At 32.2% G+C, this 24,516-nt stretch overlaps 1 protein-coding gene across 1 annotated transcript in view; it reads left to right on the forward strand.

The window, feature by feature from the left end:
* GABRG1 (gamma-aminobutyric acid type A receptor subunit gamma1) overlaps positions 1-24,254 on the forward strand; it is a 65,653-nt gene extending 41,399 nt beyond the window's left edge. Inside the window, exons 4-9 of the mRNA XM_010962606.3 lie at positions 1,354-1,574; positions 2,403-2,485; positions 5,562-5,699; positions 5,826-5,978; positions 10,221-10,432; positions 18,630-24,254. Of these exons, the coding sequence (XP_010960908.1) occupies positions 1,354-1,574; positions 2,403-2,485; positions 5,562-5,699; positions 5,826-5,978; positions 10,221-10,432; positions 18,630-18,899 (1,077 nt within the window). The 3' untranslated portion in view covers positions 18,900-24,254. The remainder of the gene's footprint in view (positions 1-1,353; positions 1,575-2,402; positions 2,486-5,561; positions 5,700-5,825; positions 5,979-10,220; positions 10,433-18,629) is intronic.
* Positions 24,255-24,516: the final 262 nt, after the last annotated feature.

A 24,516-nucleotide genomic window follows, 5' to 3' on the forward strand; every position in this document is an offset into this window, starting at 1 on the left:
AAATAGATAAAATGAGGTTTTCCTCTCAATTTACTTTCTGTATTCCAGTTAGGTAAGCTAAAATTATAAATATCCTTCCTGGAAACTGGGATTTGATCCACCTTCCCTATAAAAAAGTTGACTTCTAATTTGTTTCCTTATTATTCTCTCTGCCATTTTTTAAAAACGATTTCATTCATCAGTCAAACTCCCAATTATACATCCACTTATTATATTAAATATTTCCCACCAGGTAAATTGGACAAGAGCTAGCATTATATCAAGAGTGAGCAACCAAACTCCCCACCACAAGTGACTCATATAAAACCTTGTGTTTTTCAACTTACTCTTTTCTTTCCCTTTTAGTATCAAAGTTGTGCACTCACACACACATATATATATAATCATTTTCTTTTCTCAGTAGCATTGATTATGCATTCTTATTAATTTCATCAGATAAATTTTGATGCTTATAATATGGCAGGCGTTCTGTTAGTATATCAAGATGGGTTATACCTGATCGCCTGCTCCTAAGAACTCTCTCGTGACCGTGCAATTTCCTGCTGACAGTCACTTGCTGAATTAGGGCAGAGCCTTTGCTCTGATTATGACCCTTAGCATGCCTTACTTTGACCACCATTATGTATGGTTGTTATACATGTAAATTTGGTATTCAATCTGCAGTGCCTCAGTTTTTATATCATCTGCTCCATGATATAGGGAGAATTATTTCATGTCTCTATTAATAAGTGTTCATTGAGAATAAAGATTATCGTAGTACTTACTTCACAGGTTATAGTAAGGATTTAATGACATGATACTTACAAAATGCAACATAGTACTTGGCATATTATAAGTCCTCAATAGGGCTTTATGTATGTGTGTGTGTGAGTGTGGTTGCTTTAACACATTTGAAAACAGTGGATCTAAATAATTGTAATTAATTTTTTGGACAAAGGACAAGGTAAGGGCTTTTAGATAATATGGTGAGTGTTTGTATCTTGATTTTGTAGTTTCTGAATTTTTTATGTGACTTAAGTCATGAAAGTAAATATAATTGTTAATCTTAAAATAATTGGCTTTTATATTTAATAACTATATCCTACATATTATAAAAATCTGGAAAACAATTTACTATATATAAACCACACTGGGTAGTGGTAATTACCAGAAATCTTGGATTTTAATTTACATGACTCATGTAAACAATAAAAAAGGAAGGTAAAAATAATGGTGTACATTTTTTTCTCCAAAAAGACTGAGCTTAAGTGCTGTTTACTTAAAACTTTAAAATATAAAAATCTAAATTTCTGAAGAAAATGTCTAAAATAATGGCTTTACTATTCTGTCATTACTCTTCTTTTTATCTCTTAGGAATACACAATAGATATAATTTTTGCCCAAACCTGGTTTGATAGTCGATTAAAATTCAATAGTACCATGAAAGTGCTTATGCTTAACAGTAATATGGTTGGAAAAATTTGGATTCCGGACACTTTCTTCAGAAACTCAAGAAAATCTGATGCTCATTGGATAACAACTCCTAATCGTCTTCTTCGCATTTGGAATGATGGACGGGTTCTTTATACTCTAAGGTATGACTGTTAAAAAAATATACAGTTGCTCTAATTTATTTTCCATGCTAATATGTGATCAACTCTTAAATATACCTTTTTTCAAAATTGCAAAGGAAGAACTTCTTTTATATGCTAAAATCTAAAATAGTGAAATATTTTGGAAACAACTGTTTAAACTCAGAGTTACTGGTATGTGAAAAGGACTAAAAGCAAAGAAGAAAAACTCCTTGATTTCCCTTCTTTGAAGGTGAAGAGGTTGTGGCATAACCTCCTGTTTTTTAACCTATAATGCAAATGACTGATGGAGATTTTATCTAATGAGTCCATTCTGCCATAACATTTTAAAATACTCTGATTTTTCAATGCTGTAGTAAAACATCCCTAAGAAAGGATTAAAGGTTGATGTAAGATTCAAGTTTATTTAATTCACTGTCTTGAATATATCTACTTATTAAGAAGCATATCCTTAATGGAAAGATATTTATGATAAAGAGTGAAAAAATCACCATACTTAACCATGTACACTATGTCAATCTTCATGTGTATGTACACACATACGTGTTTGTTGAGATCCTGAAGTGTAAATTTTTAACGGTAAACACAGATCATACTTAGATTAATTGGGAGGCATCTTAGTTGGTTGAAAAGAAAAATGTGAGAAGCTTCTTATTTATTTATGAATGTTATTATGTTACTATTTAAGATTTTGAGAACTCAAAATTATTCTTTCCAAGTACATCACATTCTATCATTGTCAGCCAAAATCATGTTTTAAAATTAGACAAAAGATTTTTAATGCTTGGAATTATTTCTTGTTATTTAATATTTATTTTTTCATCTGAATAGATTGACAATTAATGCAGAATGTTACCTTCAGCTTCATAACTTTCCTATGGATGAACATTCATGCCCATTGGAATTTTCAAGCTGTAAGTGATAAAATACTTGGTATTTTCATAGAACATTATAGTTTCTGATCTTGATTATTTAAAAATGTAAAATGAAATGAGATGAGCTACAATTTTTACAATTTTCAGAAATGTGGATTATGTCCAACTTTTAGATAAAATTACAAATGACATATTTGTTTCTTGCTTTTAAATTAAAAAGTGACAATAAATGCATAGTGAATGTATATACTATATTATATCATTCTTTACAAATCAGTTTTATCCAAGTATCCTTTTGCTATTTTGATTAAATAAAGGACTATTGAAGATAAGTTTATGTTCAAATATTTTTACACTGCCATGAATTAAAAGCTGATTCAAATTTTATTCGTATTCCTGGAGGCCAGATTTAACTTTATTATTGGTGAAGAATATTTACTACATGAATAGCAAATATCTGAGAAGACTTTAATGAGGTTGAAAAACCAAGGTAGAAATAAGTTTATTTTATCCAAAAGAAGGAATGAAAGCCAGAGAAATGATTAGAGCAAAATAATTTGGATATAAAATTTAGTATTTTGTTCTAAGGAAATAGTTACAATCTTTCTATATCAATATCAGTTTTATTTTGTATTTACTAACATATTTAGCTTTACATGTGTTTTTATAAAAATATTTTTTCTAGATAGTATATAATTGAGCAAGTCTTGACAACATGTAAAACGACTTTAAAAAACGGTATTGCCTATGTCCAGAATTATGTAATGCTAGTTTCCTTTTTTAAAATTCATTTTTTTAGATATCACATTCTAGAATTTATTCACAGTAGATTATAAGTACTCATAAGTATTATCCTGCATCTTCACTTAATACATTCCCAAATATCTCCTGTTATCCCTTATTAACAATTTTGTCTTTTCTTAATAATTTTATCTCACTAAAAAGTCCTTTTAAATTCATAATCTAACATCTCACTGCTTTGATTTTCTAACATTGACTTCTCAGTGAATAAAACAGCCAAATCTCAACAAAGACTTGATTAATAGGAACATTCAAGGAATAACTGACATGCAAATATTTGAAGATTTAGCAATTATTGTACTCACCTCTAGATACCATGCCTAAATTCTTTGTGTGACATCTCTTTAGCTTTGATTGTCGTTATTGGGAATTAATATTCTATCCCTGTCAGTGTAATTGGGTGTCACGGACATAAACATAATAATCATAGCTAAGTTTTTTCAGGCACTCTGTATGGGTCCAGCAGAGAATTAAGCCTTCTCCAGCTAATGTTTAACAACAAATATATTGGGAATGTTTCAATAAGGCACCCATTTTAAAAGTAGATATCATGAGATTTAGAGTGGTTACGTAGTGAGCTCACTATTTTTAATTTGTGCCTACACTCCTATATGCTATGACTGTACTCTGTTGTGTCTATAATTATATTTAAAAAGAACGGGAAATATGGAAAAACAAGGTGTCTAAACCTTGAGAACAAGGGAGAGAAGATGGAGAAAGAAAGAAAAAGATCCTTAAACAGGCCAGCAAAGACAACAGCTATTTCATCACATGGCTGATAAGGGAATTGATATACAGTTTTGGAACTTTCTCAAGGTGATAGTGAACTCCATTTCTGTAATACGGTAAACCAACTCTTTTGTGGAAAACAGTTTAAAATAGTTTATTATTAAAAACTTCTCAAAAATGAGGAAGTGATCACTAGTAAGGAATTTTCAGCCACAAAATCCACATTAAAAATTGATGCCAGAAATATGAAGTTTGGAGCCAATTTTGACCTGAGGACATTTGTCAAGCAAGATAAATTTGAGCTTTGATGTTTATAGCCTTGTGGAATAAAAATGTAATAAAACGTGATCTCTACATACAGCTTAGGGTAACATGAAAGAGTGTCCCCCATACATACTCACACACGTGTACATACAACCACTAAGGTCTAAAAGGAAATTTACCTCTGCAGTCAGCATACCAGGGTGAAATAACTCCTCGAGAGGATTTAATCACAAGCCCACCCCAACATGGATTGCCCAAATTTCCTTTGCTCGACTGGACCCAAAGGCCTTGTGGATTTCTGACATGTAGCAGAAACAAAAGCATATCCTTTTTGAAAGAATTCATTTCCATTCTAGACAGTGACAGAGAAGGCAAAGACAATTTAAACACAAATGACTAACAAATGTCTACTATCCAGAATGTATATAGAATTCAAACAAAAAAGAAAGAAAAAAAAGAAAACCCAATAAAATAATGGGCAATTGAACAAATAGTTCTCTAGGGAAGAAATCCAACAATCTAATAAACACATGAAAAGATGTCTAGGTTTTATTTATAATCAGGAAAAAGTGAAATAAAATTCACTCTACAGACTAGTAAAAGTAAAGAAGGCTGCCAACATAAACTTTAATGTGTATATCAATCTGCATGTACTTTCATACTCTGGCTGTTGTGAGATGAGGTTAGTATACTCTCTATGGAAAAAAGATTGACATTGTCTCGTAAAATGGACATTATAAATAATCTATTACCCAGCTATTCCATGCTTAGATATGTATCCTAGAGGAACTTCTGCATATACATGCTTTGTGAGGCATATACAATAATGTTATTTGCAGCAATATTAATAATAGCCAACAGGAAATGTTACAAGTGTCTACATAGTAAAACAATAGACTAAATTTAATACAGCTACATACAAGAGCATGGGTGACTATTACAAATATGATATTAAAAGAAGTAAGTTATAAAATAATGCATCCAGTATAGCAATAATCAAGTAGAGTTCAAAAGAACCTAAACCAAGTCATATTTTTCAGATGTGCTGTTTAGAATATCTGTAACAAAACACACGTTTTTTCCTGGTTGCTAACAAGGTTTTATTTCTTGATTTGAGTAGTTACATTAATTATCATTAATCACTATATGATTATTCTTTAAGCTACACATGTAAATTTTATGCAGAATTTTTCTATATTTGACGTATAATAAAAAATGAAGAAGCATTTCAGAGAATTTAGATGATGTTGATATTAAAACAGTAACAGATTTGGATCTGCTAATGTATATGTTTTAATTTTAATTTTAATTTCGTACCTAGATGGATACCCTAAAAATGAAATTGAGTATAAGTGGAAAAAGCCTTCTGTAGAAGTGGCTGATCCTAAATACTGGAGATTATATCAGTTCGCGTTTGTAGGGTTACGGAACACAACTGAAATCTCTCACACGATCTCTGGTAAGAAGAAAACATAAGTCAGTGACTAATGCTAGCATTAAATGGCACTTGTATTTAAATCTATGATTTGGAATCTATACTTATAAGTATTTTACAGCTAAAAATAAAACATTTTTTTTCTTCCAGGAGATTATATAATCATGACAATTTTTTTTGACTTGAGCAGACGAATGGGATATTTCACTATTCAGACCTACATTCCATGTATTCTGACAGTTGTTCTTTCTTGGGTCTCTTTTTGGATCAATAAGGATGCAGTTCCTGCAAGAACATCACTGGGTATGACATGTAATATTATGCTTCAGTATCATAAGACTTTTAGTAACATTTTAACATGATAAAAGTTTACAGTTTAATATATTAGAAATATTCCTCCAGCTACAGTCAGGCAAAAATTGACAGATACTCTACTGCAACATGATGTTGAAATAAATATATGAAAAACAAGTAGGAAATAGAATTGTAAAGAGCTTGAAATTTCAGAAATGTTTTTAAAATAGGCCAAGGAAAGCATAAATAATCACCAAGAATTAATATATGAAAGGCACACATAATCCTAGGATGTTAAATTTGGTCAATATTTTCAATCACTTTTCAGCAAGATTTGATTTTATTTTTTAGCTGAATCACTAATAGCCAGTATTTGTTGACTGGTGTGTGCTTAGAAGTTCCCTGCTCTTACAATGGTGTTAATGAACAGTCAGCTGTTCCAAAGGGCAGGTCGCTGAAAGGAACAAGAAGTTTCCAGGCTTCTGTAATCTATAAAATGTGTGATTAGTCTACAAATATTTTTGAGAGTTGCCTGTACAGTAACATTGATTAAAAGAGTAATTTGTAATTCATACATGATAAAGCAGACTTGTCCTTTCTTTCTTTAGCAATCTATTGTGATAATCAAAATCATGTAAGAAAACATGTCTAATTACTATATATTTTTAAAAGAAAATGATAACCTAAAACCATGTATTGATATATAAAGACAACTTAATGATTAATTGATTCATTCCCAACAAAAGTGCAAGATACGAATCACACTACTAGTAACTGTGTCTTAAAAAACGTAAAGTTGGGACAGTTTCTGTTTTCAACAATAAAGAAATTCTCATGTGTTTTCTATGATAGCTGGTAAAGAACTCCATGTAATAAATATAATAAAATGCAAATCACATAAAAGTGGCAAGATAAAATCTGAGGCACCTAGTTCTATCTTGGAAATGCAGTTCCTTGGGAGTCTATGCAGACATTGCTAGGGGACAAAATGCACTCATATCAGAGTTTTGTTCCCCACGTTATTTCAAACTATTTTATGTTTCAAGGTAAATAAATTACTTTAGATTTTTTGTATGCTACTCTGAGTATATACAATAATTTAAATATTGTATTTTGTTTTCAAACATTATTCTCATATTTTTCCTCAAAGAGAACTTGAAAGGACTATTTCTGCCGTTAGGATTACACAAAGCCAAAATTCTATGCCAGTGTCATGACAGAGAATAGCCAATTGTGGAATTATGGCTTTACATGAATCCATGTTTTTTAACATTACTATAGCAACTGTAAAGATAAGCCATAGCCAGATCTAACTTAAGGAATATCTCTTACAATTGTGGGTCCTAAGTAGCTGGAGGATCAGGCTTTGTTTGTTTTTTTTTAAGTATACATGCATACATACGTCTCTGAAGGGCAGTTTTCTGAGCTCATTTATTCAATTATTATTATTGCATTCTCACAAACATTTATCAAATGCTTTCTGTGAAATAGGCAGTGTTCTAGGTGCCACAGTGTGAACAGTGAACAAATACTGTAAAGTGCTCATGTTCATTTTAAAATATAAAACATTTGAGCAGGGTGTGCAGGTAATGTGCAAGTATAAAAAGCATATAATAAAATGTCAGTGAGTAATAAAGGCTAGGAGGGAAAGCAAAATAAATGGCTAGAGAACGCCAGGGGATGTTGGTGGATATACTGTTCGCTCGTTCATCTCATGGAGTCAGACTAGACCTCTCTGAGGAGTGGGCAGAGGCCTAGCGAAGTGTGGGAGGTAGCCTGTGGATATCGGCTAGAAAGAACCACAAGGTTCTGAAGAGGGATCTTCTTTGCTAACCATGCTTGAGGTTCAGAAAGAAGACAACTGTGTCTAGAGGTAGCCAAGTAGTGGTAGAAAATGAGATTGGAGAGATGGCCAGATGTTAGATCAGATGTCTTTAGTAGGTCATTTTAAGGACTTTGGATTTTATTCCAAAGGTAATGGAAGGTTATTATAAGGTTTTGAGCAGGAGAAGCCATGGAGGAAATATCAATGAATCTTCTTAATATTCAAATGTGTTTTTACTTTCATGGACTCAGAGATATTTTAACAGAAAATCCACCACATTATTTTAAGCTAAATTCTGTGATAACAACTACTAAATTAAAGAAATAAATGTCTGGGAGCTAAGTTCTGCTATAGTTTACCTTAATTTCTGAAATAGGAATGTAATAACATTTTAGTTAATTGAAATTTAATTTGATCATTGATAATGATATCAAAGAACACATTGGCCTGAAGGTTTTTGGATGTTTTGTTTTGTTTACTTGAGAAGCCACCTTGGGAAATCTGCCTTTGTCTGACTATGGGAATGTTATGATTTAATAAGTTACCAAAAAAAAAAAAAATAGTGCATGTTCTACACTGGAAATTGACACAACATTGTAAACTGACTATAATTCAATAAAATAAATTTTAAAAAAATGAAGTAATAGAAGATAAAAAAAAGATATTGAAAATCTGAATGAAATTACAACTACTTGACCTGATTGGTATTTATAAAACAATACACCTAACTACAGAATACACAGTAAGTTCAAGTGCATACAGAACATTAACCAAGATCTTAATAAAACTGAAAAGACTAAAATGTTTCCCAAGTATATTTTCTGACCAAAATGGTAGTAAATTAAAAATTAATAAAATAATATAGATTAATAATGGCTTCCCTTATTTGAAATTTGTTTAATGACCTTTTAGATAACCCTTCGGTCAAATAAGAATCAAAAGGGAAATCATAAAATATTTCAAACTGAATTTTAATAAGAATTTAACATTAAATGCTTGTGAGAGGCAGCTAAAGTATTCCTAAGAGGGGAAATTATAGATTCAAAATGCTAATGTTAGAAAGAAGATTTTTAATCTTTCTTTTTAATCTAAGCATCCACTTTAAGAAAAATAAGTAAAGCAAATACCTTTTGTATAAATTTATTATACAATTTATTAAGTTACTGTGCCACATGTTTTTAGATGAGAGGCACAGAAGAGTTGAGAAACCCCTTTGAGGTTATGGAGCTAATAGATTGGACATCAAAATTTGAATCTAAATTTGCCTACATGACTTACAAATCATCATACCTGTATCATCTTTTTTTCAATCCTGAGTGATGATGAAAATAAAAAGATGGAAATGTGAAAGGAATTATTATTAAGGCATGTTTCAATGTAGACATGAGGGAAAGAGATGGCCATTGCCTTCACCATACCAAAGACATCCTTTCTATTTTTTTCTCAACCCGAATATTTGGCTCTATAAATATTCAGCCAAATTAAGAATCATTTGGCATTATGAGAGTAAACAATTCCACTCATGGTGTCTTATTTCATGAGACAAAGAATGAGAATGAAGGCAGTTTAGATAGGAAGAGATATAGTCTGGACAGGTGTGAGTTAGGGGGCCTAAAATTTAGCCTCCACCTCCCTTAGGTAAGAGCCATCAAGAAGGTCATGGATAAAGAGAAACAGACACCCCCAAAAATCTACACAACACACCTGGGGTCCAGGAGGCTATCCCAATTCTATACACTCAATCCTTCAAAATACAAACTTTTAATCTGTGCTTCAAAAGTATTCCCTTGATACCATTTTGCCTGTTTTCTTTACTGAAACTTCAAGACTAGAAAATAGATTTACTTCAAGTTATAAAACATACTATACTAGTTTGGATTAATTTTAACTGTGTGGCAGGAAACCTAAAATCACTGTAGATTAAACTAGGTAGAGGTCTAAGATGGCTTCTGATGCTCTGGCCATTGTATTCCAGCAGAAACAATGAAGAAGGAAAGAAAGGTATTGCCTGTCTCTTTAATGGCATCTTTTGGTCATTAATACCCTTTGCCTATTCTTCTTGGTGAGATCTCAGTCTGTGGCCACATATAGCTGAAAGCAGCTGGCAATTATGGTTGTTCTTCCAGGCAGGCACAGACCAGCTGAAAATTGGATGGTGTATTATTATGGAGGAAGGGAAGGGTGGGTATGGGGTGTCAACTACTTGCAGGCCAGAGAATTTAGATGATTAAAACTCACAGATGCAAAGAACACGTTGAACACAATGTCGCTATGGTTACCAGAATTTTTTTTCTGTAAATCACAGGTAATCACATTCTTTTGTTTCCATTGTTTATTTCCACTCAGAATATTGCCAAACCAGCTGGAAGGGTAAAAACAGTCTAAGTTATTTTTCATCATCTGTTTTCCTTCCCCTTCTTCCACAGGTATCACTACAGTGCTGACTATGACCACGCTGAGCACAATTGCCAGGAAGTCCTTACCCAAGGTTTCATATGTGACTGCGATGGATCTCTTTGTTTCTGTTTGTTTCATTTTTGTTTTTGCAGCTTTGATGGAATATGGCACCTTGCATTATTTTACCAGCAACAAAAAAGGAAAAACTACTAGAGAAAGAAAGCTAAAAAACAAGGCCACGGTATGTTAAAAAAAAAAAAATCCTCTCTTTTATTACTGTAAGAGATACTCAATTTTGAGTTCTCTTGTTATACTTTCTTAGACTGATATGGATGCTTGAGGCACCCTGACAAAACATAAATCATATTAAGATCAAACTGGGGTACTGAACATTGCCCACCTACAAAAGTATACTTACATTTTTCCCTAGAAAAGACTCTTGGATCACCTTTATGAAGAGTGGTTTCTCACACTATGAAATTTTCCATAAGTGGTAAATTCTTTGTATCTTTTAAAGAATAATTTAAAATTATTTTAAATCTCCCCTTGAATCTATTTTTGTGTTAGGATTTGGATTTCTAACATGGGTGCCCCACAAATTTAGCTAAATTTTTAGAAATAAAGATCCCTCTTTAGTGTTAGTGTTCAGCTGTGTTTGAGAGACATAGCTTTCTGTGTCATAGAAAAGACACCTTTTTGGCTTTTGTATATTTCTATTCTCTTACTCCCCTTTCCCAAGCATATATCTACCTTAACATTTATCACATCAAGCTGATAAATTAGAATTAATTCTACTGGTTCTAAAATACTTTAATATTGGATAATTAACCATAATTCTTTTTATAATGGCAATTATAAGAAACTTAAAGTAATATATAACACTTACTGAGCATGCCAGAAACTCCTCTAAGCATTTACATGCATGATTTAATTTATGCTTGTAGATACAATTTCAGTAATTTGCACAAGGACAGCATTAGGAAGTGAAGGACCCAGGACTCAAACTCAGATCTTTTTTAGTGCCAGAGTTCAAGTTTGTAATCCTTCCTTAAGTTGCCTGTTCTCATAAGACTCAGAAAGGTAAACATCTGTTTCTCCAGTATTGACAAAAAAGACACTTCATTGCTGATTCCAGTAAATGTTTTCAAAGAAAATTTGTTCCAAAATGTCTTTAAACATGAAAACTGTATAAAGCAGTTATGCATGGGTGCAAGCTTGTAAGCCTACCATGGTGTGTATATAATGAAGCTTGGAGTTTTCCATGTTCTAACTTTGTAAGTTCTAGGAATCAATGTTTTTTCTACCTTTTCCCATTTCTCATTAGTTTATTTATAAAACTTTGCCATATTTTAAAATTATATTTTACTTTTTATGTTATATTCCAAGGACTTGCAATTTGCTTTCAGAGTCCCACAATATACTAAGAAAGATCACATTGTTGGTGGTAGGCATTTGAGAACATACATTGTAGAATTAGCCTGTGACTCCCTCAACATCACATGATTTTAGCTTATCTATAGGACATGCTATGGCCTCTGAATGAACAAAGCATCAGGGGGCAACAATTTCAACCTTAATATCCATTTGCTTAATTTTTAGTTAAAGAAAAACACACATTTGCTATACTGTCTTCTGTTAATCAAAGCCAGGCATCCTCTCTGGATTTTCCATTTCATCATTTCCTCATCCACAGCTCTGTTCAATTGCTACCTTGACTTTTTATTTTGGGAAACTGTGACTGAAAGTATTTAGAATAATACTAATTAACATTATAAGCCAGGCAATGTACAATCTCACATGGATTCTCGAATTTCATTCTAAGAATATGTAATAGGGGTACTAATATTATCTAAGTCCATTCAACCAATAAGTGGCTACTGTAGGACTGCAGATAATCATTTTGACTCCAGATCTGTCTCTCAACCACCTTACCAGACATCTCATTTACTCAGGAAGCAGAAACATTGGAGTGCACACTTTAAAATTATGATGTTCATTTAATCATTTGTTTATCAAATACTAGTTAAAGATACTCATGTTCTAGATATTGTCCTAGAATAGTTATCCAAGAAAAACATCTATATATTGAGTATTTAAATTTTAGCATCAAGCCCAGGAAGCAAAATACTAAAGATGAAAAATTAAGGAATAAAAAATTAAATAAGAGCTTTGAAGAACTAAACTGCAAAATATCAAAAAAGTTAAACTGACATGTAATTGACTACCTGGGTACAAAAAAATATATATTTTATTTAGAGCCATCCAAAATAAAATCTGTAGTCTGTTCTTTCTGTTCAGTTATATGCTTCATGAGCTCCTTCAGTACTAAATGACACTTGGAGTGAAAAACTAGATCAGTAATCAAATCTGACTCCCTGCCTAGTTCAGTGTGCAGCCATATGGTCTTGCTTAATCAGGTAAATCAGAACACACTTTTATGAAGAATAGACAACTCTGCTTGCTGATGTTCCAAAATGTTCTATTTAAGGGCTTCGCAGGATCTGTCTTTTTCTTCCACTCTGCCCAGGAGAATCAAATGCAAGTCTAGACCCAGAAATCTTGCAGCATCTTGCCTTTATACCTGTTTCAATCGTTTGTGAGTTTATCTTCCTTTCTCTTTCTCTCGCTCTCTTTCTCCTTCCATCTCCCCACTTTATTTTTCAGGCTTAAAATTCTGAATGATTTGAAATCCAACATTTCCCTTTGCTTCACCAAATTATTTATGACAATAGGCCAGGACCAAAGAACTTGCTTTCAAAGTCACTGAAAGGTCAGAATATCTGTTATTAAATGAAACTAAAATCCGCATCTTGACATCTCTTTGACAGCTTAGCTGAGAGTCCCAGAAAATCCCAATTTATTTTACTTAGGAAGAGATGATATTTGAACACAATAGATTTTTAGCTTCCATGACCCCTCTAAGAAAAACAGAACTTAATACAGATGCTTTCTACTTTACTTTCCACATGATATATTTGGCCTTTCCTCTCTCTTTCCCTTTCTTGCTCTTTCTCCCTCTCACTCTCCTTTTTTCTCCCCTTCCCTTCCCTCCTACTTTCCTTCTTCCCCCTTCCCTCCTTCCTCCTTCCTTTCATTCTTCCTTTCTTCCTTCTGCCCTTCTTCTCTTATGTCCGTATTTCTTTCTTTCTTCTTTATTTTTATTATTGTGAATGTCAGTAACATTTTGACTTGGCCCATATTACCATCCAAAACATTTTGTTTTGTTTTTATTTCTACTCACTGAGAATCTGATTCAGATGTTTTTGTGTCAATAACTTATTTTCAAGAAAATCTAGTAAGTTAACTATGTTGAAGTATAGAATCAAGATCCTTTATAAAACAGGTAAAGATCACAGAAAAGCAGTAGCAGGAAACCAGCCGACTAAAAATAGTATTTCACGTTGAAACTCAAATATTCAGCCCATAGATGAGAAATCTCAGAAAACCATGTTATATCTATATGAGGGACCTGATATACCCATTTGAGGATAGAATTTGCTTATTTGTGATCTCTCAATTGGTTAGAATATTAAGTAACAGAAGTTTATTTCACTAACCTTGGATAAGACACTTTGAAGAGAGTAACTACAGAATGTGTTCTCTGCATTCAGGGATCTTTAAATCTAGTTGTAGAAAAACACGTTAGAAATGTAAACATAAGATAATAAAGTATAAGACAAATAACAGTTCAATATAAAAATCAAAAGTAAACAAAGACACTATAAGGATATTAGCAATTAGGTAACTGGTTTCAAATACTTCTTCAGTCACAGAATATTTTCTATGATATAAGTTAAAGATATTTTAAAAGACGTTCTTATGGAATGAGAGACAGGTACCACAAAGGCTGACCTAAGTGGCCTATCCCTTGCACTGAGGAAATTTGGAGACATCATGTAACATGGCCTGCGATACACTGACTTATTAGCAAGCACATCACATTGAGAAGAGGCTCTGTCAACATAAGCCACTGTGGAGCAGGTAGCCTTCTTCCATTTCAAGTGTAAATAACATATTCAAAATGTATGTAAACTAATTCTTCCAAAAGTAATGTGATAGAGAAAATTACAGAGAAAGTGTGACAATGTTGCACTAGTTCTTTGGAGAATAAGTTGCAGTTTTCAGGAGAACAGATTAGAAAGAGTAAGACAGAAGAAACCAGGTGAGCCAAGTCGAGGCGACTTCACGTATGAGAATAAAAAGTAGATTGGTATTTTTCACAAGCTGCTGGTCTAATACAACAGCTAGCCACTAGCCACATGGCTAGGCTGATTTAAATTAATTAAAATAAACCAAAATTTAGAATTCAGTACTTTAGTAGCATTAGTCACATTTCAAGTGCTACCTGTAACTAGTGGGCAATGCTGATACAGAATATTTCTATCATTGCAGAAACTTCTATTGGATAGTGCTGGTTAAGCAAATAGAAATATTAGGAAAGAAAATAATCCAGGTTGAGGGTAGAAAAGTGGTTTATGGCCAAGATATGGAGAGTCTCCTGAGTCATGTCAAGAAATTTAGATTTGGCCCTATCAGCACTGATAAGTCATGCATGTTTTTAAGCAAGATGGCATATTTGTATCTGTTGGTGAAAGACAATTATTGGTAGTATAGAGTACATACCTGAATGGCAAAATAATCAGTGAGATAAACTTAAAGACTATTGCAGTAGCTCAAGAAGCAATATATTACTGAGAGTAGAACTAAGGTATCAGAATGGAGATAATGTATAGAAGGTTTTTTGTTATTGTTTTTGTTTGTTTTTTGTTTTTGCCCACAATCCCCAACCCATAGCCCTTTCTCCACAAAGGAAAGATCTTATTTTCAGTCAGTGCATATGTATATGAATAAACATTCTTCTACCTTTCAGAGCACAAAAATAATGAAAAGCTGCATCAGTACAAAATTTCACAAATTATAAACTTTCTTTCCTGTAATGGTATTTGGCAAAGCTCCCAGGAAGGATTATTTGATATTGGTGAAATGTGAAATACATCAAGAAAGTTACTTGTGCATTGTTGAAACAAATTAAATTACACAATATATAAATGTACAAGTGAAGAATAAAATTCTCTGCTCCACAACTTTGGTCCCAACCCTCAGAATTAGTTGTATTTCTTTTCTTTCCTTCTTTTTTCTTTTCTTTTTCTTTTACTTTTTTTTTTTTTTTTACTTTCCTCTGATAACTATTTCCATTAACTTCTAATTTCTGAAATACAAAAACTGAGAACTCAGCATCACCCAAATCCACCTCATGTCTGTTTTTAACACTGATGTGGATTTTGTAATTTTTGAAATCCTGACTGATACTTGACTAGGATTTTGTGAAAGTGAAGTGGAGAACATCTATGCTTACTGTGGCATTCTCATGTGCAACGTTTTAAATTATAAATTTAAAATAATAATGTTAGTATTTCATAGTATCAATAACATGGCCTAATGTTTGCTAATCATATTGCTAATACTTAATATATTATTAATGGCATCAGTATATAATCTAAATAGTAATTACAGTATTCTATAAATGCATACATAAATATACTTTGTACATAAATGTTTTATTTACTATTTATTTGATATTAGTATGTCTTGGCATTTAGAATATATTTTATGTGCTTAACTATATGATTAATCTATAAGTAGTAGAATATTTAAGCTATAACCAGACACATACATACCTTTAATAGTGGAAATGGGATTGATGTCTCAAAATGTTAAGTTCAGCTATATTCTTAGTGACTTTTTGAAATAACAAAAAAAAAATGGCATATTCTCAGAACTATTCTCAGAACTACATCATTTGAAGTAAAAGAAAATTCTATTCCATTGTGCTGTTTCTTTTTTATCATTTAAACAGATTTACTTTATTTATACAATGTTTGCTATTTTGGGGGCAGCAGGATCTTTATCTGAGAAATTATAAGGTGGGTTATATAGTTGTACTTCAGAAAAGTGAGGTTTGTAATGTGTACAGTCTTCCAATCAATTTGTCAGTGGTTTCCAGGTCACAAATCTATGTATCAAAACTATTTTACTGGTAATGTGTCAGCTCTTTGGCTATTTTTCTCAGCACGTAAAATTGATTTCTAGTCATATTCATCATTCAATGAAGCGTGGGTTCTTTGAATTTATGAATTTGTGGTGTTTTGGGGGAGGCAGCAGGAAACTAGAAAAGTATCAATCTAAAGGGCCACTGCAGTAGACACTCTCCACGATTTTAAGCACCAGAGATTAGTCCATTTTTTAAATGTCCACTTGCAGGTTTTTTCCATTTTTGTGCACTTTAATCTTTAGTTACCTCTCTTATGCACAATTGCTCTCTTCCATCAAATACACCATCTTTCCACTTATATAAGGCAGTTCTGAGTGATATATGGAATGGATTTTATGCCTTATCATCTTGAAATTACCAACTAACAAACTGGTATTTTAACCACTTTCACTCTGATTAACATTGAAACATAGGCTATAAACATAGTGACAAGAAAATGAATACCAATTTGTCTCATTTCTGTACATAATTTTAGTGCTCCACTAAAATTTAGGAGTCTAGTCAAGTATCCCCAAGTATCAACCTCAAAAGATGTTATTAACATTTAATAATATACTGCCTGTTTTTTTTTTTTAATGCTGCATCCAGGCAAGGGGAGTCATGAATTTATTTGTGTTTAAGGCATTGCTTCTTATCTTCAGGCTGCACATTTTGTTTCTAATATGGATATTACAACTTGTGTGATGCATTTATCTTTTTAAAATATCACTGTGATTTTTTTGCTTCTTTTTCTATCTACTTAAGGTTTAATATTTAGTGGTTTAGATTTTGTATTTCTTACAAATAAAATGGGTTTAAATATAGGTCCAAATTTTGAGAAATTCTAATTTTTGTGTGTTTAACTTCCTAAATCTTTCTCATACAATGTTTAATTTTCATGGCTTTGAGATGTATTTATTTCAAAATTTAACATAAAAAAATTTCATAAACATTTTCATTAGAAATTTAAGGTCAGGTTAAAACTATTTAATTTCAGCATTGTATTCAGTGTTTAGATCATAAAACCACTGACTTATTTATAGATTGTGAGATTCACATCTTAAAGTAACCCCTGAAATATCTGGAAGTTCTAAGAGATGAAGAGTTACTAAAATGGCAATCTTCATTCATATTTTACTTGCCATTTTATTCATGTGTTCATTAATGTATTTCTTTCCAGTAACATTTTCATAAGGTCCAAGTTTCTGTTGTTGTTATTATTGTTTGCTTTAGCACATATTTTATAGCCAATTTTGATATATCCTCTTCAGGAATCAATAGTAGCAGCGGCAATTACAACAACAATAAATGTTATTTATTGGCAGCTAAATATGTGCTATGTTTCAAATATTTTGCTTGGTGCTTTATGTATATCATCTCATTTAATCATCAAACAGATCTGTGTATCTGGTACAGCAAAAGAGCAGTGACTCCCTGTTCAAAGTTGCAGGACTCTACTGGGCAGAGCTGGAATTACAGCCTAAGTGATGGCTTTAATAGTCCACCATATCCAGACTCCAAAATGATGGCTTTAATAGTCCACAATATCCTCGCCATGCTTCAATTTTTATATTTAAAAAAAATTATTCTTCTTATTAAAGTTTTACTTAAAACCTAGTACCATAAAAACTTAATTTGACATGAGTCCCAAATAATCCTGATAGTAACAACAGCTATTATTACTGGGCAAGACATAGCACTGATCATTTTACATGTTATGAAACTTACTCATCACAACCATCACAAAAATTCGGTGCTAAAATCATTTCAGCTATGAAGACAACTACATTGGTAGAATGAGCAGAATTGTGAACACCAGTTGTTCCCAAACTTGAGTTTTTAACTCCTGCACATTCTTTCTCCCAAATACATGGCCTTGCCCTTATCCACAACTGCAAACCTCATATCATTTTGATTCATACACAGCTTCTCAAAGTGTTCAGCTTTATCAAAATATCATCTTTACTATTTATCCTTGCTATTACTAAAATAAAGTGCAGAATGTAACTATAGCAAACCAACAGATATTTAGAACACTGTAAATGTTATACTGTAAAATATCATAGAAATATATAGTTTATTCTCATTTTAAAATAGGATTCATGGTTAACTATATTTTAATAGATCAACTTTCTAAATGTATAAAATATGTTTCCTTTCTGAGTGTTTTTTTCCTGCAAAATCTTTGTAATGTAAAATAATGTTATGTGATACAAAGTAAATCATGGTTTAAAACCATGTTAGGACTGAATATTTGTTTGAATATTTGTTTTGAATATTTGTTTGGAGAAAATAAGATTATTTTTATTTCTTATCAGTCTTTTAGAGTTTGCCTTGAGGGGACAAGTTGATCTTTTTTAATGCTGGGTTTGTTTTTTCCTCAAAACTCATTCATTGTTTTACTCAGATGTCATCTGGACTCCATCCTGGATCTACTCTGATTCCAATGAATAGCATTGCTCTGCCCCAAGGGGAGGATGATTATGGGTATCAGTGTCTGGAGGGCAAAGATTGTGCCAGTTTCTTCTGTTGCTTTGAAGACTGCAGAACAGGCTCATGGAGGGAAGGAAGGATACACATTCGCATTGCCAAAATTGATTCCTATTCTCGAATATTTTTCCCAACGGCTTTTGCCCTGTTTAATCTGGTTTACTGGGTTGGCTATCTTTACTTATAAATTCTACTCACTAGGCAACAATCATAAGTCTGACTAAAGCCATGTACTCTGCTGGCCTTCAATAACATGAAATTTAAATTCAAAATGCAGAGAAACCAGTGGTTAAAATATGAAGTTATTTTAACTATTGTAAGGCTTTCATATGTAAATAAAGTAACAGCTTTCAGATTAATTTACTTAAATTTATGTAAGATGGATTAGTTGGAAAATCTAGTATATTAAAATAGTATTATATATTTGTACTTTAATTTTCTTTATTTTTGCATATATTAGGGTTTTGAATTTATAAGTTCTGTGATTCATATTTCAAAGATGAATTAATTTTAATACATATTTTATTATTTAAATATAATCTTTCATTTGTAATGGTAGCCTACTCTAATGTGTAATATTTATGTAATAATTTTTTGCCTAGAAAATATTGCTAATTTGATTTTTTTTCCCTTTTTATTCGTATGCTCTGTTTGGAATAGAGCTAGTTGAAAATATAAAGCCACAATTTCCTTTTACTGATTTCTAAGATGTCTTACTCCCAAGAAGAAATTAATTTATTTCTAAATTGTTTATTAATTAAAGAAGAAAAGGTCAGTTTTTACCTCATCTTTAATCCAGTTCATTTTCTGATAAAATATTAAATAGAACTCCAGTTACAGATTTGGTGATTCTCAAACTTGAATGGAGATCATCAAACTCGTTTATTTTAAATACAAGATAAAAAAATAAGAAAGGATGTTAACATTTAACCATTTTATTCTCTGCCTCATAGTATTTATGAAGAATGAAGAGATGAAAACTGAAATGTTTAGATCTACCAACACTGAAAGTAAATGCAGAAATAATTGTTTTTTTAAATCCTCTACAAAAGTGTTACATTCCTTAAATTGACAAAAAAACATTGAGGAACAGAGTTTGTATTTACTCATTGTGGCTAAAGAATTTGTATCTAGCAAACTGAGTTGAAATTCATGTTGAGGATATGGTCTTACATGCATACTAGTAACATTTTTTGAGACCAGAAATGTTCTGGAACACAGTTTTAGACCTGTGTTGTACATCACCTTTCCTAGCTCCTAAATTTGGACCTGTTCAGTGTTGCTACTTTTTCATAAATTGTAATGATATTCTCTTCTCTAGAAAATAAGAGCAGGCCCAAAAATCATGGTCATTACGATCGTCTCTTCTTTAGAAAATGGGAGCAGGCACAAAAATCATGTTAAAGGTGGAGTTCTGCTGGAGGCACCTCGAACAAACCCACGTGTGAGAGAGCTCTCGATTCTTAGTCCTACTGCCATTTAAAGCCTATTGGTTAATGTTTCCCAAATGTCTGTTTTGTTGTCAGGAAAGTTAAACTTAGGCTTTAATTATTCTATTCCTGTAACTAGTTTGGCTTATCAACTATTGGTAAGAACTCTCTAGTCAGTCACCATCACCTAATTATCTGAAAAGTTACCAGAATGATCTTGGAGATAGCCTTTAGAAATTATTTCCATTTGCCAAGAGCAACTATCAGGATGAAGCGTTTTATGATCAAGGCCTAGCTCATGGCATGTGGAGGAAGCTATCACCTGTGCACCTGTCACTCGTTTTTAGTACACTTCCCCACGTGGTCAGTGAATACCTGACTAGGCTCTGGCATGGTTATACTTACATTTTTAGAATACATAATGTTCTTTTAAATCTAAATACATTTTACTGTCTGTCCACCACCTGCATCTGAATTTTTTCACTTTGCTAAAAACCTCAGAAAAAAAGTAAGCATGATAAATGATAATGCCCAAATATCCACCGACACTGCTTTTTTTGAATGGAGAGCCAAATTAAACTTTGGCCATGTATATATTCACTTACAAATTGCTCATGCATTCATTTCTATAACACTGAGTATTGATGGATATTCTTAAAGTAAACATCAATCTCAATGAATATATGTATGTTCATGTATAACTGAAAAATTGTGCTCTACACTGGAATTTGACACAACGTTGTAAAATGACTATAACTCAATAAAAAAATGTTAAAAATAAACATCAATCTAAAGGTAAATGGTAAATGAAGTACCAGTGAAGAATAAATCATTTCACTAAAATATCATGGCTATTTACATGCTCTAATCTATAGCCTGCTCATTATCATGGGGGCAATTTTAATTCTGGGATTCTTTCAAGTCTATCTAAGCATGACCATATTTAAAAATACTTAAAAATGCTTAATATAAATAGCTTTGATTGTCTCACTAGTGTTCCATTAACTGGGCTTTAAATGTTGACAGTATTTATAAGTGGAAATAAAATTGATAAAAGTATGACAGATGCTTTTCTCTATACAACCATTGTATATACCATTAAAACAAGTGCTTTGTTTTCAAAGCCAGTGGTGTTCTGAGCAGTCCTATTTGAATATGCAGATCAAAAAGGGAAGTGTACAAATCTTATTATTTCTAAAAATGAGATTGTAAAAGTGAAAATATAGTTAGATTATTTTTACAAGAAATCAAGTAGGGCTTACTTTCAAGGGGAATGCAGTCTAATCTCTGTTTCTCTCTTTTTGCAAGTATTAGTTTTTTCATCCTGAGAAATATTTTTTTTTAAATCCTCTTTCTCTAGATGCATTGTATCTTAATTTTATTGGATCATGGGCACTTGTGTTTCCTGGCAGCTTTAAATGCTTTGAACGCAAATATAGACCAATAAGAGTGGATATGGATGAAGGGAAGGATAATCGGAGTAGAACAATTTGTAAAAGTGCTAATTCACATACAGTCATCCTCTAAATATGCGATCAGGTTCTAGAAGTATGGAGAAGGGAAGTTGTGACTGGCATGATTGTACTGTCTTGGATTTACAATTGCATGATAATATTTTATCTATTCTTGAATTGCATAGATAGACTCAGTTGAAATCAATTCCTAAAATGTCGAGTAGTTTCTGAGAAAAAAATAAATAAAAGAACTTAGGTTAACTGAGAATTCGGTAAGAATAGGGCAAATTTCAAGAGTAAATCTAACTAAATATAAAAGTGTTAGTGTAAGGAGAAATTAGGCAATTCATTGGATGCATTATATTTTAAAGGTAAAGTTTTCATTAAAGAGTTTTCAAAACTGATTAGCTGAAGGTTAAAGTACAATCAATGTGGATAAATATATAGACAATCCCCAGGAGCCTCCCCATTGGCGTGTCTCATATTCTGATATCAGTATTTAATCACAAAATATACCATATTTCAGCATAAGAAGAAGAAGACCCAAAATGAGGGCTGCATTCTTGCCAATGATTCAGTATCAACAAGAATGGTTGATGGTACTCTCACATCAAGGACCTGTGATTGTAAGATGTGAAATTATATTTCAAGTCAAGTTGTGAAGAAATGTAATCTAGTACTTTGATTATTCAGGAGATTCAGATAGGATGATTTGAGTAAAATTTAAACTAATAACCAATAATTGAATAAACACGTAATAAGTGAATAAGCACATGTGTAAAATTATCAGAGTTTTATATGCATGCCTATTCTCATTGCTGCACAATTTCCTGTCGCAAGATACAAAATTCACAATTATTTCGGTCTTAGCACTGAAGTTCAGACATAGATATTTAATGATTAAGAATTTGTCTCACCACAAATATTTTGAAAATAATTTCCGACCAAGCTATTTTTCTTTATATTACCAAATGTATTTAACTCCTCGGTGTCACACCAAATGAAGTCCAGGCATACTTGGTATTACGTTTCTCTTGGTCATCATTGTTTTTTTACTGCTAGGAAGTCCTTGACAGGCCACTGCAAAGTCACAGAAACCATCACCAAGTCTCTATCAAAACATTCCAAATGGAGTTTCCAGACACTGTTAACCACATTGCTCTAGTAAATGTAAGGTCATTGTGCTTGCATTTTGGGAATGACATAACCTAATCCAAATATTTATGCAGCACTTTCTATGTATAAAGAACTGATTTAGATACAATCGGGAATATAAAAATGAACTCTCCAGGAGGAGAGTATAATGTAATCAGAAGATTAGTGATACAATTTAAGGGAGGGAGGATAACCCTGGGAAAGCTTCTTGGAGAATGTGTGTTTAGAGATGGGAGCTTGAGAATTCAGTATGTCAATAGGTGAGATTAACAGAGACTACATTTTCCAGTTAAGTAAACAGCTTGAATAAAGCAGCATGAGCACAAATAAAAGTTCCATTTTAATTGAAGGTTAAGATTCATCTAAAGACAAGCAAAGATGAGGCTAGAAAGACTTGTCGAACCCTATGGCAGAGAGGCAAGAATAGGAACTTCAGGAGGCTGGGTGATACAGACTTGTGAAGAGTTCACTAAGGTACCTGAGTAAAGATGAACCATCATTAAAACAGCAGACGTTTCACCTTATTGGTGTTTTATGTTAGAGTAAGATAAGCCAGTTAGGAAGCTACCATAGTACAGGAGGTGAGAGAGAATGAAGGTCAGGATTCTGGTGATTGAAGTTCAGTGGAGAAGGGGGAAGACAGATCCTGAACTAGAAAGGAAAAGTGGCAGCATGAAGCTGAGTAATGTGCTGTGTATGACAAGAGAAGGGGTCCTGTATTGAATAGTAGGTATTTGTGTGTAAATAGACACTATAACACCACAAGGAAATTCTGAATATATTATAGTCTTGTTTGCTGTTACTTTTAACATTTTAACCAGATTTTATTTTTCCTACTGATCTATGTGTTTCCCACATTAGGGATGACGAAAAAGAGTAATCTCCTGAAGCAGAACCATAAGGCAGGTCTGTCCAGATTGTTATTATTTTTGTAAAAATCTGTTCCCCACTAAAAGGGCTTTCTCTTCAAATAATTTTCTTTTTTCTTTCAAACTAAGAAAAAAAATATATTTGAACAAAGAGAGAAAAGGGGGAGAACTGTGAATAGAATTAGGCTGCTATGTGACCAGACAAATCCAGGAAGTTGATGTCTGATTCTCAAACAATTTCTGAAATATGTGTCTCAGAACAGACTAATTTTATTGTTGGACAGTGAAATGTACTTGGAATCTTTGAGCCTCTGAATGGTTGAGTCTGTGATAACTGTGATTCAGTTAAGCCAAAAAGGGCTAAACAAAGGACTTTTAAGATATGGTTGACCTAAATGGAAGTTGTTTGGATCTTGATAAACCACTGTAATAAGTTATTTGTGTCCATTAAGTGTATGTAGTCACTTCATATAGTAAAGTCTTATGGCTTGTGATTGTAATGGCTTCTGTCATTTGCTTCTGCCTCACCATTTCGGGGAGTATTTTGTGAGTGTGGCAAAGGTATTTTAATTTATCAGTCTTCTGTACATTAATGATTCTAAGTGCAAAATAAATGCAGTAACTTGTTATGAAATAAAGAGTTACATTTTCTTAAAATGTGTCTTTTTTTTAGTTTTCATACAGATATGTCCCTTTATTGTTTGAGTATGTAATCACGATTTTAGCATTGAAGTTAATTTCTGATCAGTGTTATCTCACATTTTTTTTCATTTAAGAAAATAAATTTAAGAGTTTCTCTTTGGTAGAGAGTCCTGAAAATGAGTTAAATTATAAAAGGATAGGCAAAGATAATTAATGTTTATGCATGATTTTCACTGCAAAGACTATGAATTTCT

The sequence above is a fragment of the Camelus bactrianus genome, chromosome 2, assembly GCF_048773025.1.
Source record: "Camelus bactrianus isolate YW-2024 breed Bactrian camel chromosome 2, ASM4877302v1, whole genome shotgun sequence".
NCBI lineage: Eukaryota > Metazoa > Chordata > Mammalia > Artiodactyla > Camelidae > Camelus > Camelus bactrianus.